Source organism: Oryctolagus cuniculus, chromosome 17 (assembly GCF_964237555.1).
Source record: "Oryctolagus cuniculus chromosome 17, mOryCun1.1, whole genome shotgun sequence".
Classification (NCBI taxonomy): domain Eukaryota; kingdom Metazoa; phylum Chordata; class Mammalia; order Lagomorpha; family Leporidae; genus Oryctolagus; species Oryctolagus cuniculus.
In genome coordinates this window covers 11,856,992-11,876,577 of record NC_091448.1, presented here as the reverse complement: position 1 = coordinate 11,876,577, position 19,586 = coordinate 11,856,992, and the positions used below count along the sequence as shown (strand labels likewise).

The window sequence follows — 19,586 nt, the reverse complement described above, 5'->3', positions numbered from 1 at the left end:
CTGAAGCTTCAGTGTTGAATTTCTTTATTTCCTGTTGATGACATTATTGCCTTCCTACAACCATTGACACATGTTGCTTTCATCTGTTTCATTTCAAGACATGAGTACACTCGCTGGAAACTATGCTTAATAGCTAAACTGAAAACATTTGGATTTCCTTTCCTTCTGTGACTTTGCTGGTATGCTGTGTTCTCCAGTGGGTTTGGGGGTGGGTGGGTGCTGGCGGTAAGCATTTTTTGTTTTCAGTCACCATTTTTAAGCCAGCAAAGAGTAGTCGCTGGTCCCCTGGCCAAGTGCCCCAGGCCCATCGGCTCCACGGGGGTGCCCTGGAGGGGGCTCCGGCTCACCCCATGTTGTGTTGTGGGCATTAAAAAAGTATCCCCTCTTCGCCCAGCTCCTTCCCTGCCTGTCCGGGAGAGGACTGGCCCCGGCTTAACCACAGGCCGGGGCGGATGGGGTCTCCGGATGTGGCTGCGCCCTTGAGCCCGCACCTAGCCTTCCCCAGTGGCGCCGGGCTCCGTGACTCACGGCTTGGACCTTCTGAATGGAGAGGTGAGCTTGTCAGGCTGGACCCAGGGCTCCAGGGAACAAACAGGCCTGGCTGCCCACGGAGGGGATCTGGGCAAGGCTCCCCCTGGCCGCGGCGGGGATGGAAAGCCAGCCTTGGAAGCGGGCCAGCCTCATCTGGTTGGAATTGGGTTTGACACGTGTTTCCAAACCTGGTTGCAGAGCCTTGCCTGGGCCAGGACAGCGCGGCCTGGTGACACGGTCTGCAAAGCGAGCCACGGTCCGGTGGCGGAAAGGTAGTCACCCACCTGACCCGAGGTGACCGCCCAGCCCTCGCCTGGCTCCCCCGATGATCTCTTCCCATGGGGAGGGGAAGGGCAGCCACAGACTGGTTTCCTGAGCTGAAGGTAGACCTGCATTTACAGGGCACTTGCTGTATACGTGGGCCCTGGTGTCCATTTGCCCATTTCACCCTTCCACAGCAGAAAGGCTTATTCCCATTCCACAGCTGAGAAAACTGAGGTGCCAGAAGGGTAAAAAAAAAATCTGCCCAGTTCCCACGGCTTTTGTGTGGTGAAATTAGGAACAGAGCAGGGGCTGGGGATGGAGCAGGTGCCAGGGTCAGGAGCGGTGCACCTGCTGGGTGCTTTACCCCGTGCCCCCCCACCCCAGGCCCCTTTGGCTCAGGCAGCCTGGAGGTTCACAGAAGCTCTGGAGGTGTGTGTGCATCTGCGCCAGGAGAGGGACCATTCCAGCCACCCCGATGCCTCCTGCGAGCCCAGGGCCTGAGGTGCAGGGAGTGTGAGGAGCAGGGAGGCCAGAGGAGGAGCGTGCGAGGGGAACCGAGGGGCTGCAGGAACTGCTCGGAGTCCCCAGCCAAACCCAGTGATGTGTGTGGTTTCGTTTTTACAAATTGTTATATTATTATTTAATTTAAAAGGCAGACAGAGACCCACAGAGAGGCATCTCCCACCAGCTAAGTCATCTCCAAACACCCCCAACGGCCAGGGCTGGGCCAGGCCAAAGCCAGGAGGTCAATCTGGGCTCCCATGGGAGTGGCGGGGACCCAGGTGCCCGAGCTGCCTGCCAAGGTGCACCCTGGGAGGGTGTGTGCATCCACGCCAGGAGAGGGTCTTGAGTGAACTCCAGCGCAGGTGCTAAGATACAGGATGCAAGTGTTGCAAACACCCAGGGCTGAAACGCTGTGCCAAACACCCACCTGTTTCTAGTATGCTCACGCCCTGGCGTGTGTGTGTGTGTGTGTGTGTGTGTAGAGAGAGAGCTGAGAGTCCATGTGGTTTGAGGTTTTTGCATAAGCATTCTGAGCACGGGTAAGGTAGGCGGGGCTAAGCTATGACATCCGGTGCGCTAGGTGTCTCAAGTGCACTTTGGACGTAATGATGTCTCCGACTTACAACGGGTTGATGGAGACGCCATCATGAGTGGAGGCGCGTCAGTAGAGGAAGGCACTCAGACATGGGAGGGTTCCCTGGGGGTGCTGTGGAATCCCCTTCCAGTGGATCATTATTTTATTAAAAGTTTATTAAAGTTGCTTAAAGTCGTAGAAATGTTGGATGGTACAAGATAATATTCAGGTGCTAGGGTCAGAGGTCAATCAGGTGACCTTGAGGAGAATGGGAATGAGCTGGCAAGAGCGAAGCCCCTGTGGCGGAGGCACCTGCTTGGGTTTCTATGCTGGCCTCTGACCCCTGCTCCCTGCAAACCTGGGCGAGCTCCTCTCCCAAGGCTGCCACGGCCCCAGCCTTGCTCTGTAGCTCCAGCCCCGCGGAGCACATGTTTTCCTTTGTTTCTTAGTCCGGATTTCTGAGCTCAAGAGAAGAACTGAACGGCCCAGCTCATCTTCCTGGGCCAGATGGCTCAGGTCAGCTGGTCAAGCTGGCCAGCACGCGAGTGGCGGCTCGTGAAGGATGCTGCCCACTGTCCTCAGGTCGGCTGTGCCCAGGAAGGGGGCGGGGTGCCCCAGGTGCTAAGCGGAGCCATCCGGGGCACCACACAGCTGTGCAAAAATGAGCCATCCTCCCACCTCCGGGGCTCGGCAAAGTCTTGTTTTCTGTCTTACCCGGCTGAGGACATATTCCACACAATTCTGCGTGCGTCTTGCTCTTTGGACGTAACGTCATCGCACAAGCATTCCTGATGCCCTGACCTTTTCCGTGACTCCGTGGCGTTCCTGTGTACGTGATTTCCTTCATCAGCCCCTCCAGTGTGAATGCTGCTTCCAAATTCTCACTGGTCTGCGTAGCTCCGAACGCCGGGGCAGGCTGCAGGAAGGAACAAGGTCGGTTCTAGACTCGCCGGTAACTCCAGGAGCGTTTGAGAAACCAGATCCTTTCCCTTGAGGCATGGATACAAAGGCTCCTTGGAAAATGCCACAGGGCGAGAAGAAAGGAGCCCAAGCCCTCAGCATCTGTCTGTATCCTGCTTGAATGTTGGACCCGAGGGCTGACCCAGCGCACAGACCAGCCCCGATCGGTCAGCCTCCAGGGAGGCCCAGGGTCGCCCAGGCTGGGAAGGACGGCAGTGGAGAAAGTGGGTGGCAGTCTTTGCTCCCCCTACTGGGTGAGTCTGGCCACCCGGAGGTGAGGCTGGGCCCTGCCCCAACTGAGATCTGGGGCGTGTAGGGGACTGGAGAGAGAAGTTGCCGAGACAGCAATGCTAACGTTCAGTGCCCTCCTGGCACAGATGAGGTCTTGGAGGGGCCTCTGGAGTTGATGTGGACCCCGAACCCTGCCAACTGCGCGTGCAGCCGGGGGGAACACACAGCCGCCTGGCAAAGGGACAGAAGCCGCGTCAGTTGATGGCTGTGGTCCTTAACACTGCGGCTCAGACCAGGCTGGAGAGATCTGGGCCTCTGAGCACTGACTCCTGTCACTCGGAAGAGAAGCAAACCCTGGAGCGTGGCTTTTAAGGAACTCGCTAGCAGGCATGGGCCCTGGGCTCCGAGAGGCAGGCCAGTTCCTGGAGGCAGAGCCGGTGGACAAGGCTGCTCCCTCCTGCCCTGGCCACTTCCGCTGCCCCAGGTCGGGGTCTGAACAGGTGGAGGTTGACTTCTTGCAACCCTGCCCCTACTTGTTCCATGTCCTCTCCGAGCCTGCCTGAGGCTGGCGGCTGGTGTCCACCTTCTAGAAGGATGATGGAGAGTCAAGAGACCAACCCCAAGCCTTGTGTTTTCCCACGATGGGGGGGCACTTCTGCACCGTGAGACCCTCATCTGGCCCCTCAGCCCCTCCAGGGAGAGCTGGCTTCATGGGCCTGCGCCCTGTGTAGTCACACCAGACCCTTCCCCGCAGGGCCCTATGCGAGGGTTAACGCCCTGCTGTCGCCATCTTGAACCCCCAGTGAATGTTGGACAAGGAGACTGTACCCCGCAAATGGAGTAGCGTGTTCCACTCCGGGGCTGCGCTCCCTGAACAATCACCTGAAAACACTGTTTCCTGCTTCCAGGGTGGGCGAGCAAATGAGGGGATCTGTCTGAGACCACTGCACGGAGGATGTGGCCCACAGGAAGCGGCCCCTCCCAGTGCCCTCCCGCAGCCCCCACCCCGCGTGCTCTTTCCTGTGCCTCTGTTTCTCCTCCCTAAACTCTGAACCCAGGATTCAAAGACCTAAGGGCAGGGACCAATCCCTGGGGATGACGGCAGGCTCCTTGGAGCCCTGGAGGCCCTTATCAGTGAGGAAACTGCCCCACTCCGTCCCTGGTTTATGGCGACTCTTCCCGTCTCTGGCTCCCTTTATGGCTCTTTTACTGCTGCTCGGCCCCGGGCTTCAGAGAGCACCGCTCTTTGTGAGGGAAGATGGCGCCAAGGATGGAGCCGTCGCTGGCCGCCTTCCCTCTGGGGCACAGGCTTTGGGTTCCCTGAGGCTGGGTGGGGCCCGCCTCTAAGACTGGCTGGGGTGAGGTCTGACCTGGTCCAGAGCCAGACCTAGGAGAGTGAGTGGGCGCACCCTGCCCGGTCTCCAGGGTAGGCTTCCCGGCCCTGACCCAGGCCAACAGCCACTCTGCTTCCTGTGTCCAGCAACTCTGGTGAGCGCGGTGCCACCACCGCCTCGACTCTCACAGCCTCCTGGGCCTGATGAGTCCCCAGGACATAGCTGTGGGGGACACATACGGCAGAGCTGGGAGGGGATCTCAGTCATAGGCCGCCCTACAAGGTGGTATCGCTAGTTCCACTTTATGGGCGGAGGAATTAAGGCTCAAGAAAGATATGCAGCCTACTCAGGGCCACAGCCGGTCAGTGGTGGGGTTCAGATGTGAAACCATTTGTATTTATGACCCCACGGTCCTGTGTGCGGTGTTGCTTCTCATTCATTCATTCCTCTGCCTGTTCTTTCATCGCATGATGCTGAACACAAGACAAGCGGAAGCCTGGGTCCTGGCTCCCATGTTGCTCAGGTTGTGTAGACAAGCGTGTCTGGAAAAATCGAGTACCTTCTATATGCAACCCAAACAGCCCACTGCAGGCCACATGCAGGGATGGGGTGACTGTGGCTTCCCACTTTCTTCGTCCACTCAAGACCCAGCCATGGATGCCCCAGGAAAGGCCCAATGCAACCCTTTTCCCTGTCCAAGCACAGAGCTGGGTGAGCAGGTATAGGATCTGATCTATGGAGATGAAATGTCAAGTTCATGCCACAAAAGTGCAATGACTATAAGTGGCCATCGTTAGCTCCCTGGAGCTGGGAGTCCCAGCTAGGCTCTCTTCCCACCTGCCACTGCCTCAGAGAGACCACCTGGAATTTGCCCACTGGGGCCTTCCCTGGGCAGCCTCAGACTGGTGGGGGAGCAGAGGAGAAGGGGCCTCTCTACAGGCCAGCCCCAAGGCAGAGGGTAGGAGCTATGCATACCCACCAAGTTGATCCCGCCTCTTCTGGGCCACAGGGGAGGGCAGGAATGTCCTCCTCCAAAGCCAGTCCCCCAGGCAGATCTGCAAATGATGGAGCGGCCCTGCCCCCAATGGAAGATGCAGTCAGCAAAGAAAAGCCCTTATAGAACCCCCAGCCCAAGCCCTGGGGCCTTTGTCCGGCTTCCTGAAGCAGGCAAGGCCAAACCTGGAAGGCCCCAGAATGACCCCTTTGCTCTCTCCCGGTTCTTAGCAAACCTCTGTGCTGGGGCCACTGCACCCGGCCAGGCCAGCCAGCCTCCCTCACTGGCCACCAGCCCCCACCAGCAAGGGAGGTCACCGCTGTCAGTCACTGAAATCAGAGCCAAGCCCGTCATCAGAATGAACAAGCTCACATCTTCCCCATCTGCTGCCCTTCCCAGCTCCTTTCAACATGAACTTCCTGCCGCGCTGGCCCCGGCCGCAGCGCGGGCTTCAAAGCCACGGGTGCACGGGTGCACGGGTGCACGGGTGGGTGCACAGCACCTTCAGCGTCCTTTGAGGAGGCTCTGCCAAGGGGCCCCTGGGAGCCGAGGACGAGGAGCAGTGATGATGTCTAGGCCTGGGGTCAGGTACACGTGGCAAGAAGACACAGAGCCGGGGCAGGGGCCAGGGTGCAGCAGGTGCCGGAGGAGCACCGAGTTAACAGTCCAGTGTGCAGAGCGCTGGAGAGGAGCCTGGAGGGGCTCGATCCCGACTCAGGCTCCTGCTGTCACTTTTTTATTTATTTATTTTTTAAATATTTATTTGAAAGGCAGGGTTACAGAGAGAGGAAGAGATGAGAGAGATCTTGATTCACTCTTTAAATGGCAGCAATGGCTGGGGTGGGGGTGGGCCAGACCCAAGACAGGAGCCGGGAGCTTCATCCCAGTGAAGTGCAGGGGCCCAAGCGCTTCAGCTACTTTCCCAGGCACATTAGCAGGGACCTGGATGGGGAACAGAGCAGCCGGGACTCGAACAGGCACCCATATGGAATGCTAGTGTTGCATGTGCTGGCCTCACCCACCACAACGCCGGCTCCCTCACCCACCACAACGCCGGCTCCCTGTTGTAACCTTTTAAGCTTCCCATCCCCGGGGGGTGGCCCAGTGTCATAGCAACACCAAGATATTACAGTCAGCCACATCTCCAAGACACAGAGAGGCCTCGTTTGTGGGCGAGAGACGCCTGATGTTCAGGGAAAGATGCTTTCACCTTGCACACCGGCCACTGCTGGTTGGTCAGCAACAGGAAACGTTCCCCCAGCGGGCCTGTGGCCCTCCTAACACTCACCTCAGGCACTCCCATTGAACAAGCCTCTTTCTGATGCTGAATTGGAGGAGTGGGATCCATCCAGGAAAGAATCGATAGAACACGGGCCCCCTGCAGGAGTTAAAGGGCGAGCAACAGGTGCAGGAGGAAGCCCTTGAACTTGGTGGTCATACCTTGGTCATCACACAGCTGTTAGAACAAAGAGGCCCAACCTGCTGCAGGGTGTGTCTGCTGCCAATCCTGCCCAGCTCAGAGGATGCTCAGGGGTGAGGGGCGGGCATTTGGGGCAGTGGTTAGGTCGTCCCTTGGGGCACTCTATATCCCATATCGGAGGGCCTGGGTTCAAGTCGCAGCTCCCAGCTTCACTTCCAATTCCAGCTTCCCGCTAAGGCACACTCTGGGAGGCAACAGATGGTGGCTCAAGTGCTTGGTCCCTGCCAAGTGGGGAGACCTAGATTGGGTGCTGGGCTCCTGCCCCTCTTGTTGAAGGCACTTGGGGACTGAACCAGTGGATGGAAGATCTCTGTCTGCCTGCCTGGCCTCTGTCTGTCTCTCTGCCTCTCAAAGCAAACAAACAAAAATGTTCAGGGATAAGCAGGTGGAGAATGGGCTCTCTGGGTTTCCTGACTTCTTGCTGAGGGGCCCGGGGCACAGTTGGGAGGGGCGATGAGTATCCATAGACATAGCCGTGCTGCTGGACCACTGGAGCTGGCGTAATGGGGGAGCCAGCAGGCCTGGGGCTGCCGAGGCTGTGCAGGGCTTGTGGGGTGGGAGTGGTGCTTCCTCCGGGAGACTCACACCGACATCAGCTGGCTGCGGCCCCTCCCCTAGGTGCATGGGTGGCAGTGAGCAATGAAAAGATCAGGCATGCCAGGACTTCCGCTGGCCTTAGGAAGCTGTCAGCGCCTGCCAGGAAGCTGAGCACTTGGCCCCCAGCTGGTTCCCATTCTAACCACAGGTGACACAGGCCCGCATTTCATGCCCACTTTATAGTTAAGGGAGGGGGGCGGAGAGCCCCAGGGACCTACAGGACGTCCCCAGAAAGGGAGCAGAGGCCAGCTCCAGGGACTCTGTATCATCTCATTTAATCCTCACCACCACCTCCAGGCAGGCACCCCATGGTACACTTGGGGAAACTGAGGCACGGAGAAACAAACTTTGTTCTTTGGGGGGGAGCTGGTCCTCTATTTCCGGAGTCTGCAGGTCTGACCACACTCCCCCGGCTCTTCATTACACTTTAAGATGAAGAAAACACCTCCTTCTCAGGCCTGCATGGCTCTGTGAGCCCCCCCCCCCCCCCCCCCCCCCCCCCCGGCACAGCGGGGCCCGACCTGGCCTTTCCCGCTGCTGAGGGTTATGGGAAAAGCAGACCTTCCTTCTGCATGAGGCCCTTACCAGCCTTGTGTCCAGGGCCACCTTGTCCATCCCACCTCTCCTGCCCAGCCCCCACCACAAAAAAAAAATATTGAAGCAGCCCCTAGATCGGTCTGTCCTCCTTCGGGTCCACTTCGGCGGGGGTTGGGGGAGGGCGCCCTGTGCCTGCTGCCCTGACGGCCCGCTTTCCCCGGGAAGAGAACTGGCTCCAACTGGGAGCTGCCGCACTCCGGGGCAAACAGGACCCTCATTGTCTTGCAGAGTCTACGGCTGCCACCTTTTCACAGGGGAATTCAGAGCGGGGACCCCCTGGGGATGGCTGTGGAGCGAAGGGCAGGGCTCCCGGCTTGGGGGCTGGGGAGGGTCAGGGCAGTTAAGGCTACGCCCAGTGCGGGTGCCGCAGCTGCTTGACCTCCACCAAGTGGGTGGCCGCCTAGGGAAACGGAAATGGGGGGAAGGCGTCCCGCGCCCACCCTGCGCTCCCTTCCTGGGTGGCGGATGGAGTTCTGCTCCAATGCCTCTCTGGGTCTTGACCTCTGGAAGCCGGCCCGCAGCTGGGGGCGTCCCCAGGGTGCCCTCCGTCCCCCACCCCACCGCCACACCCTGCAGCCACCTCCCACCTGCCCTTCACACCTCTCCCGTGGCTCTCTGCTGGGGCATCCCTGGTTCTGTCTGACCTTGGACTAGAGAAGGAGACACTGCACTCTGTCCTTTGTCGGGTCACCAGGTCTTGATCATTTTCTGATCTGGGAATTAACGGGTTCAAGGGAAAAGTTTGACAAAGGGAGACAGATGTAATGCACTGAACAAATTGATCTTCCTGGGGAAGGGCGGGGGGTATGCAATTCTGCGAAGAGAAAGGCTCAGTGCAGGGGGCGGGGGAGCGATCTTATCAGCTGAAAGCGTTGCCTCTGGCCCTGCCTGTTTCTGTTTCAACTCTTGAAGTTGGTGGCATCTGGCTTCAGCTCCCTTGTCTGAAACACGGGGCTTGCTCAGTGCTTGTTTATTTCACTTAATTTTTTTCAAATATCCCTTAAATTTGTGCGATTGGTTGGCGTTGTCTAGATGGATTTTAATAGTTTTTTTTTTAAAGGTTTATTTGAAAGGCAGAGCAAGAGAGAGAGAGAGAGAGAGGAAGATCTTCCATCTACTGCTTCACTGCCCAAATGCCTGTGACCGCCGGGCTAGACCGGGCTGTAGCCAAAAGCTGGGAACTCCAGCCGGGTCTCCCACAGTGGGTGGCAGGAACCCAAGGACTTGAGCCATCGCCTGCCGCCTCTCGGGAGCATTGGCAGGAAGCTGGATCTGAAGGGCAGTGTAGACAGGATTTGAACCAGGCGCTCTGAAATGGCACGGGTGTGCCCCAAACAGCACACTGCACTTGCCCCTATCTTTTCAACAGTTAGTATGATCTTTCTCTGGACCCATGTGTGCTCTGCCTAAGTATTCAGCAACATGGCGTGAGTCCTGGGAAGTGAGGCTCAAGTCACACACTTCATTTTGTTTGCGATCCTAATGTCTGCCAGGAAGACTAAGGCGAGTTTTCGGTTGACTGTAACCCAAGTTAAGCTAGCAGGATGCGTTCAATACTTATAAATAAAAACCATTCTGCTCAGCCACACTGGTGTGTGTGGGGTTCCTCTTTGTTCAGAAGACACTGGGGAGGGTTCTCTGTCACTCAAATAGTGCAAACAGCTGCCTGCTAGCGGAAAAGGCTTCTCCAAAGTCTTTCTGGGCTATCCCATCCAGCAGTCTCTCCCTTCCCCTCTTGTCTGGCTCACAACAGAAGCTCTGCGGTTTGTTTTCAGAGACATCGCTGTTCAGTGAATTAGGCCCATTGGTACCCCAGTCAAGCACAATGGAACCGTCACCAACATCCTTCTTCACTCTTCGAAATTTGAATGTGGTAGCTAACAATGATATTCCCATTTACCTTCTAGACCAACAGATTCTTTCCATTTGGGGACAAATGCAACTTGGGAAACCAGGGCAGCAAAACAAATGTTGGTCTTGGATGGAGCCTCATGTCCATCCTGTAGCTCAGTAAAATCCCAGATTTATTTTATTTTTTCCCTTCATTATCTACTTGGAGAACTTCGATATAGTTTATAGAGGCTTCGGGTAAGCTTTGAAAATCTTCAAACCGTTCATGATTATTGCCGGTTTCTGCTTGCCCATATTCGCCCTCAATGTCCTGTCATCTGATGAAGCCAAGCCAAGGTTTGAGTAACCCATACGTATTGCAACTTGGTGCTTCGCATTACCAATCAGACTAATTGACAGCACCTGCCACAGAGCCAAAATCTTATCCTCAGGTTGGTCCTGGTCACTTCCCTTCCCAAGGGAGGGGTCTTCATCTGTTGGTGCAGAATCTGGGTCATCCCCAAGGTGGGCTGGGTGGGGAGTGGGGACTGGCTGACTCCCAAATGCAGTGGAAGTCCCAGTCCCAGTCCCTTTATAACCTATTATCAGAAGGGCTCTCCCGCCCCACCCACCAGATTCTGTTTGTCCCCCCCCAGGCTCAGAGGGAGGGGACAACAGCAGGCAGGGACCCCAGGAAGCAGCAGTCACTGGGAGCCAACCTAGAAGATGCAACCACAGCTCCCCGTGCTGTAGCAACTCGGGGCTCCATCTGTCAGGGTCCCCCAGACCCTTGCTCCAGGACCTAGGCTGCTGTGCGTTCTGATTGGCTGGGACAGAGCTTTGCTCCAGCTGTTAGATCTTCACCCACCACTCTTGACCTCAGTCAAGGTCAGCCATTTGGGAAGTCCCCTAGTCCCTTGTGCCAGGTCCTGGGCTAAGCGGTACAAGTATCACAAACCATGGTCCGTGTCTTCAGAGACTTCCTGGTCTAAAGGGTGGGACAGAGCAGGACGCCAGCCTCAGTGTTTTGCTGGAGGGGAGGCATGGAGGAGAGGTGGAGAGGTTCGTATCCCAGAACAGGAGTGCAGACGCTGGAGAGGGAGGCCAGCCGCCAGGGGAGGTGAGGGGGCATCTCCGGTATTAATGCACGGAGGAGAATGCGAGCTGCCACAGGTGACAGTGCATGGTGGGAACATGGTGGCGGCAGCAAGAAATCCAGCTGGAGACTGGCCTGATGCCGAGCACCACGTGCAGGGCCTGGGGCCTCACCCTGCAGGGTGTGTGCAGCCAGGGGAAGATCTGCTTCCAGGGAGTGACATGGCCCACTTTTGTAAAGACATTTATTGACTCTATTTTTTATTTACTTATTTGAAAGGCAGGGAGAGAGAGAGAGAGAGAGAGAGAGATCTTGCACCCACTGATTCACTCCCCAAGTGGCCGCAACAGCTGGGCCTGGCCAGCAGCTGGTGATGGCTCCAGAAATTGGGTCCCTCCCACCCACGTGGGAGACACGGACGGAGTGCCACTCTCCAGACTTCAGCGCAGCCCAGCCCTGGGCTCTCACAGGAATTTAGGGAGTGAACCAGCTGGTGGGAGAGCTCCGCTTCTCTCTCTCTCTCTCTCTCTGCCTTTCAAATAAACAAAATAAATAAATAAAAATGAAAAAATAAAAAATACATTTTTTTGCGGTGGGGGGTGACATGATGGAAAACATAACTTAAGAACACAGAACTCAGGCAGCGCCACTGCTCACTAGGCTAATCCTCCGCCTGCGGCGCCAGCACACTGGGTTCTAGTCCTGGTTGGGGCGCTGGATTCTGTCCCAGTTGCTCCTCTTCCAGTCCAGCTCTCTGCTGTGCCCGGGAAGGCAGTGGAGGATGGCCCAAGTGCTTGGGCCCTGCACCCGCATGGGAGACCAGGAGGAAGCACCTGGCTCCTGGCTTCGGATCAGTGCAGTGCCAGCCGTAGTGGCCATTTGGGGGGTGAACCAATGGCAAAAGGAAGCCCTTTCTCTCTGTCTCTCCCTCTCTCACTGTCTACTCTGTCTGTCCAAAAAAAGAACACAGAACTCTCCCTGTGGGGAGAGCTCACATTTACTTCCCTGTGGCTTTAGAACTCCCACCATGCCACCATGCCACTGCTGATTCCTCCTGTGCAAAGCGGGGAGGGGGGAGGGGGGAGTGGCAGGAAGTGGGGTCCAGCTGGGGCTCCCTCCCTCCTCCTCTCCACTCTCTCCAAGCCAGTTCTCCCTAGGGGGACCCACCCCTCTGAGACGCCATACAGGGTCAGGCTGACCCCAGCTCCAGGGTCGGGGCTGCAGGCAGGTAGGGGCCGAAGGAAGCGTGCCTCCCAGGGATTTCAGGCCAAGCCCTGTTGCGTGCGGGCGCTTCAGAAACCTCATGGGAAAATGGAATTAAAAGCCACACTTCCTTACGGGCATTTTCATACCAGGCTTTTCCATGCACTTTTTGAAGACCCTTCATTGTCCATGAGCCCTGCCCTGGAAAGCCAAGGCCTCTGGGTGCTCAGGCCCCACCCTGGGGTGGACGACGAATGAGGCCTGGAAGTCGGAGCTCAGCTCGGATGTGGGTGAAGTTAATGCCTCACCTTCCGAAGTTAAGCCTCAACTTCTCTTGGCTTCCTTTTCCTCATCTCTTACATGCTGGGGTGGAGTGGATGGCACTTGGGGGGCCCCTGTTGTCTTCTGGGGGGCCTTGAAAGGTGGCATTAAAGGCCCTGCCTCCTTTGACTTCTTCTAGGGGACTCTAAGGGTCCATTTGTGGCGGTCACACTTCCTGGGCTCCCACTGGAGGAGATCTTTGCTGTGGGGCAGGGACTGTCTTCCCAGAACAGGCAGCGGGCGATGGAGGGAGCACGGGGACCACCCCGGAGTAGCCACCGTGCTCCGAGCACCTTCTACGGGTGCCAGGCTTTTACCTCGATGCTCTCGCGCACAACGGCCATTAGTGCACCTGCCAGGTGTACGAATGGGATTCAGAGTGGCTGGGGACCCTCCAGCCTTAGCGACATGTACCTGGGTCTCTCTCCACCTCCATCCCCACTCATAGGCCCATGGGCCAAGGTGGCGCTTTCCCCCGCGAAATATATGACACAGTTACTGAATCTCAGAGCGATGTCCCCTGTCTCCGCCATGCTGAGGTCCCAACTGGTGCGGGGTTGGAGACTGGCCGGATGCCTCCGTCGTCCTTGTTTTGTGGGAGATTCTAGGGATTCAGGCCAGGACATAATCCCAGAAACGAAAAATCACTCTCTGCTTCCTCCAACTCGCCTGCACTTGGGCAGTCCTGCCGTATTCTCCTCTAGGGTTTTCTTTAACGAGGGGCGGGGGTAGAGAGCGAGCATGTGCAGAGATCCATCACCTTGCTTTCCAGTTTCCAGGCAACCGTGCAGGATTACAACAAGTCACATGACCGCGCCTCTGCCAGGGAGACAGGGAAAATGGAAAACTGCTACCTGGAGCAAGGGGCCGGGTACCAGCAAAGGGCTTGGGAGTCACCCCCGAAAGAGTCCCGACAGCTCGTCAGCCACCCAGAGGCCGGAACAGGCTTCGGACTTCTCCGCGCGCAGCCAGCCTCTGGCTGGGTAGGAAATGTCCCAACAGATATGAAGCAGAGGGCGGGGGCGGGGACGGGGCAGAGGGGAGATGGCAGTGATGGGGGGGGGTGGGCATCGCAGGCCTAAGGTGAGCGGAGCACCTGCCCTAGAAACCAGGCTCCCAAGAGAGGTAGCTGAAAGGGTCCAAGGTACCTGAAAAGGTCCAAACCGAAGCAGGCCCCACCGGCCTCCCTTCCTACCACCGTAGCCCTGAACACCAGTCCTCTGGGCCTGAGGAGCTGCGACCGTGAGGCTGGCTGGGGCCAGCGCAGGGTCAGCAGGGACCACGGGAGGGGCGGAAAGCCACCCGTGAAGACTGAACTTCCGCTTCCTCTGTGAAAGCCTCCTCTTTCTGAACACTGTTTATTTTGATTTTGGATGTTTTGATTTTTCCATCTCCCCTCCCCCATGGTGCGTGTGTGTGTGTGTGTGTGTGTGTGTGTGTCCCAACCGCTGTTGATACTGTAGAGGCTTCTGTGGCAGTTCGGCCCCCTCCGTCTTCACTTTTGTCCCAGTAATAACACTCTTTGTGGCCTAAAGACTCCCAGGAACCGCGGGGACAGTTTTGTTCCTGGCATCGCTGGTGGCCCTGGGTCCTGCACATCCGCTCAGAGCTGGCTGCTGAGATGCAGGCCACTCGCCTTGCAGGGGTCCTGGGGGGCCAGGCTGTCAGAGTCCACAAGCCCCCCACCTAGCAGTTGTCCCAAGGCACAGATGAAACATAGGGCCTCCCCAATTTACCGCCAGGGGGTGGCAGTTCATAACCCAGTCTGCAAGCTTTGGACCAGGCTGGCGGCCCAGGACGGGGCGCCTGGCAGGGGTGCCCACCATGAACACACAGAGAGGTGGGCCTTGGAGAGGGTGGTGCCTCCTGCCCTGCGTCCAGGAGCTGCAGAGTCGGGCAGTATGGATTCCACCGCCTCCCCTCCCGGGAGACTGACGCAGCCGGGATGGCGGACGGTCCTATGGGCACCTAGACAGTCACATCTGAAGTTCCAACCATATGCCTTCTCTGCGTGCAAAGCACTTTCGGATCCATAGAGTTCAAGGAGAAAGTAAATAGAGGAAAAGCGAGCCGAGGTGGAGGGCCAAAGCCTCCAACAGTTCCGCCTTTTGCTTCTTGGCCCTCTCTCTCTCTCTCTCTTTGGTGCACGTGTTTGGGCTGTGTAAGAGGAACAAAGGTGGATTCGCGCATCCCAAGGGGGAGGTTCCACAGCGACAGGAACAAATAAGTGATGCCCTGGGCCCGTGACATCGTATTTTCTTCTTTTAAAGGAAAAGACAAGGTTGTGCCTTAGAAACATTTTGGGGAGAATGTGGGGTGGAATTCAAAGGTGACAGCGGGGTGAGGAGTTTGCAATATATGAAAACCGCGTGTGGAGCAGAAAATGACATTCCATGTCTGTTTAATATGGAACATATGGGAGGCTGGGGCCCCTGGCAGCGAGGCAGGCATGTGCCTGGTTCCTGGGGCCGGTCCATGCGGTCCACGCGTGCGCAAGGAGGGCTTGCTCGGCGGTCCGGGCCATCTCCGGGGGGTGCAGGCATGCTTTGCAATTCGGTGGAAGGGAGCGTCTCCAGCGCCCAGGGACCCGTCCTCACACATCCACGGCCGCAAACCGCGGCCCTTATGCACCGGAGCTCAGACAGCCGCGCACCAGCGCGCACGTGCCGGCCTCGCCGGCCTCGCGCACGCCCCGTGGCGCTCGGCCAGTCGAGGCCAGGCCTGCAACTCCCTTGGCAAAGTCCTCCAAGCCCAAATTCCCAGGGAGGCTTGACTAAGGGTAGAAAAGTGTTTGATGATAAAAAAGAAAAGAAAAAAAAAGCAAAAAGCAAAAAAAAATCTGCTTCCTCGCAGTTTTGCCATGGCCAGAATGCTACCAGGAACTGTTGCATTCCAGAGCCCGGGAGGGCCAGGGCAGGCAGGGGAGCAGGCCAGAGCCCAGAGGCCAGAGAATCCGGCCGAGAACGCCCCCCAGGGCGGCCGCGCGGCCGGGCGGGGGCGGAGGAGGCCGCGGAAGGGTTAAGACCGGAGCCGAGCGCGCGGCGGGGGCGGGTCGGGGCGGCCGCGGGGCGCTGTCCCTTTAAGGCGGGAGGCGCGGGCCCGCCGAGCGCCGCGGCGATTGGCGCGGCGGGATCACTGGCTCCGCGAGCCCGGCCCGGGGGAGTCGGCTGGAGCCGGCTGCGCTTTGATAAGGTCCTGGCAACTCGGTAACAACCGAGAGCCGGGAAATAAAAATAACCCCGCGTAGCGATGGCTCTCGCGGCTGCCCGGCGGCCGAGGCGCCCGCCTCCCCCGCCGAAAGCCCTGCTGTAGACGGTGGGGGTGCAGGCCCGGGCCCCCCAGCCCGGCCGCTTCAAAGGAAGCCCCCCTCCGTGGGCTGGGGGCGAGGGCGCGCCGGGCCGCGGCGTGGGCGCGGGGCGCGAGCGGGGGCCCGGGCGCGCCGAGGCCGGGCCGAGAGGTGGGTGCGGGCCGGGGCGCCCCGCGGAGAGGCGGCGGGGGCGCGGGGGGCGGCGCGGGGCGCGGCCGGCGCCTACCTCCCTTTCAGGACCGTGCGCTCGGCTCGCGCCTTTGAAGTGCACAGTTAAATCCACAGCGCAGTTTTTGTTGGAAGCGCCCGGAGGACATTTGGTGCGCCGGGTGACTGCTGGAGACGGGACCTGTGTTGAAAGCCGGGCCGGGCGGGGGCCGGAGGGGCCGGGGGCGGCCGCGGCGGGGGCGGAGGCCCGCTCGGGTCTTTTGCATAAAAGGGGCGGCGGGGCTCGCGCTCCCCTCCCCGGCGGGCGGATCTCGCTCTGATCCCGGGATCTTGCTTCCCCGCACCCTCTCTCTCCCCCCCACCCCACCCCCGCCGCGCGTCTCCCCATGTTCCCCGACGCCCGGGCCGGCCCGGGGGGGCCTGGGGCTGCCGCTGCGAGCCGATCCGGGGCCCGGGGCCGGGGCCCTGCCCGGGGCGCCTGCGGGGTCTCGCCGCGGAGCGCGCGCGCGGATCCGTGGTGAGTGCCGGGGCCGGGGCGGCCGGGCGGCCCGCGCGCTTTGATGTGCCGGGCGGCGCTTTGAAGTTGGCAGGCCGGCTATTTCGGGGCGCGCTCCGGGCAGGCACGGAGGGGAGCCGCGGGCTCGGCGCCCAGCGCTCCGGGGGTCTGGGCCGGGCCGCCCCCGCGCCTCCTGCGCCCGCCTGGGGGTCGAGGTGGTGGTGGTGGTGGTGGTGGTGGTAGTAGGGGGGGCCGGGCGGGGAGACTTCTCCAAGTGGCGGCGGGGGCGGAGAGGGGGCAGCTCCCCCCCTCCAGGGGTCGCGTTGCTGGCATTGGCGCGGCTGGAGTCGGGGTGAGTGTGCGCGGGAGTGCCTCTGGGAGGTGGATGAAAGGGTGGCGGCGCCCCCCGCCTGCCCTCCCCCCGCCCCCTCCCCGCCCCTCTCCCCTCCTACCTCTCTGCCCCCTCCCCTTCTCCCCTCCCGGCCGCGGGTCCGCGCTAAGGGGCCCAGAGTGCCGGCGGAGGCTCAGTCTGCGCGCAGGACCGGCTCGAGCCCGGGCGCTCGCGTCCCCCGCGTCCACCTCCTCGCCCGGGCCCCGCGCCCCTGGCCGCCCCGGCCCCTTTGGCGCGCGTCGCCATTTCTCGAGGCTGCCGCGTTCCGTGCTGCTTCTGCGGGCGCCTCTGCGAGCGCCGGCGCCGGGGACCGAGCCCCCGCCCGCCCGGGCCAGGGGCGCTGCTCGCGCATCCCGGGGGGCTCCGGCCCCCGCCCCCTGTGGTCTGCTCTGGCGGCGTTGAGTTGGATTGGGGCCGGGGGTGCCGGACCGGAGGGGCTCGGAGGAGATGAGAGCCCGGCCGCGGCGGCCTTCGTCTTCCAGGTAACGGGGCCGCCCCACCTCCCCCGCGCCGGGTGCGTAGCGCTGCCCGGGTGCGCGGCGCTACCCGCAGCCCCGCCGCTCCGCGGGGCCGCGTTGCCCAGCCCGGCAGCCTGAGGCCCGGGGCGGGGACACCGAGCACCCAGCCCAGACCCGGGGTCCCCGGCTCCTCTCCCGGGGTCGCGCCCGGCCCCTTGGCCCGCCCACACCCCTCCTTAGTTTGATCCTTGTGCCAGGGAGAGCGGCTTGTTTATTGGCCAGGCAAGACTTTTTTTCTTTTGGAAAAAAAGAGACAGGCTCGGGATCAGTTGAGTTTGGGATTCTTGGCACAGGCAGTAGGTAGCGTGAGACGGCTTCTGATCCGGTTTTGTAAGGCTCGCGGCTCCAGGGGGTGGGTTGTGGAGACGGGGGCGGCGGGTCCCGAGGCTTCTGGGCGCTCTTGCAAAGTTTGAAGATCAAAGTCTCCACCGAATGAGTTGGTTTCTGATTTGGGGTAGCAAGGGAGACCGAGGTGTAGACCGAGCAGGATTCTTGGCGCGGGGGTGTGGAGGGTGTGTGCAAGAACCGTTTGCATCTGGACTGGGGGCGCGCTGTTGGGGGGGGTGCACGCCGCGTCCGGGAGCCCTGGAGCCCATCGCGCCTTTGCTGGGCGGGTTCCTTTCGGGCGAGGACCTAATGAATTTTTAAGGAGTGGGAAGGGGGAAGCGCAGAGGGAGGGGGTGGGGGTGGGGGGGAATGGGAACCAGATGCCGGGGAAGGGCGCGTTGGCGCTCGAGTTATCTGTGCGGAGCCGAGTGGGGGAAATTTGCCGAAATTGGTTTCACCTGCACGCAGCCCGGCGTCCGGAGCGCGCCTCCTTGGAGTAGATGCTGTCGGGGGAGGGGAGGAGAGGGAAGGGGAGGGGAGGGCGCGCGCGGCACTGCTCTGCGCCCGCGTCGGCCGCGCGGGTTTGGGGGGCAGATGGTGCCTCCCACCTCCCGCGTCCCCCTGCCGCCCCCCGCCCTTGCTCCCACCTCAACTTCCCCACCCTGAGAAGTGTGCAGGGAGCTCAGATTTCGCGTCTGATACTTCAGATGAGCGCCCTCGCAGATAGCTGGCTGGCTTGATTTGAATTTGAGGAGTTGAAAAGCCTGTTTACTTTCTGGCTTTGATGTTGGGTAGATCTGGTTTTGATTAGATCAATACCCTTTTCTCTCTCCCCCACCTCCCCCTTCCTTTTCTTTCCAGAGAGGACGCTGAGATGAGCCCCTGCTGACTTGAGACACACACACACACACACACACCCCACGCCGATCGCTGAGAGGACCTGGAAGAAGAAAAAAATCCCAAACTCGGCAAGCAGCGCGCCCATCGCCATGAGCAGTGCTGTGCTGGTGACCTGCCTCCCGGATCCTAGCAGCAGCTTCCGGGAGGATGCGCCACGGCCCCCTGTTCCCGGGGAAGAAGGGGAGACCCCTCCGTGCCAGCTCGGGGTGGGCAAGGGCCACGTCACCAAGCCCATGCCTGTGTCGTCCAACGCCAGGCGGAACGAAGACGGCCTGGGGGAGCCCGAGGGGCGGGCGTCCCCGGACTCCCCCCTGACCAGGTGGACCAAGTCCTTGCACTGCTTGTTGGGGGATCAGGACGGGGCTTACCTCTTCCGGACCTTCCTGGAGAGGGAGAAATGTGTGGATACCTTGGACTTCTGGTTTGCCTGCAACGGGTTCAGGCAGATGAACCTGAAAGATACCAAAACTTTGCGAGTAGCCAAAGCCATCTACAAGAGGTACATTGAAAACAACAGCATCGTGTCCAAGCAGCTGAGACCTGCCACCAAGACCTACATCCGGGACGGCATCAAGAAGCAGCAGATCGACTCCATCATGTTCGACCAGGCGCAGACAGAGATCCAGTCGGTGATGGAAGGGAACGCCTACCAGGTGTTCCTGACTTCCGACATATACCTCGAGTATGTGAGGAGTGGGGGAGAGAACCCGGCGTACGTGAGTCACGGGGGCCTGGGCAGCCTCAAGGTCTTGTGTGGCTACCTCCCCACCTTGAACGAAGAGGAGGAGTGGACTTGTGCCGACTTCAAGTGCAAGCTCGCCCCCACGGTCGTCGGCTTGTCCAGCAAGACGCTGAGGGCCACGGCCAGTGTGAGGTCCACAGAAACAGCTGACAGTGGGTACAGGTAAGAGCGGGCGGGGGCTGGGGGCTGGGGGCTGGGGGGGTGCCTGGACCTTACAGATG

General features: G+C 60.0%; 1 protein-coding gene across 2 annotated transcripts in view; it reads left to right on the top strand.

Annotated features, from left to right (window-relative positions):
• Positions 1-15,653: 15,653 nt before the first annotated feature.
• Positions 15,654-19,586, top strand: part of AXIN2 (axin 2) — a 30,426-nt gene continuing 26,493 nt past the window's right edge. Inside the window, exons 1-2 of one of the 2 annotated variants that reach the window (XM_051825874.2) lie at positions 15,654-15,973; positions 18,585-19,527. In XM_051825874.2, coding sequence (XP_051681834.1) covers positions 18,713-19,527 — 815 coding nt within the window. In that variant the 5' untranslated portion in view covers positions 15,654-15,973; positions 18,585-18,712. Of the gene's footprint in view, positions 15,974-16,368; positions 16,509-18,584; positions 19,528-19,586 lie in introns of those variants that run through there. The other variant, XM_051825873.2, reaches the window with a different exon arrangement.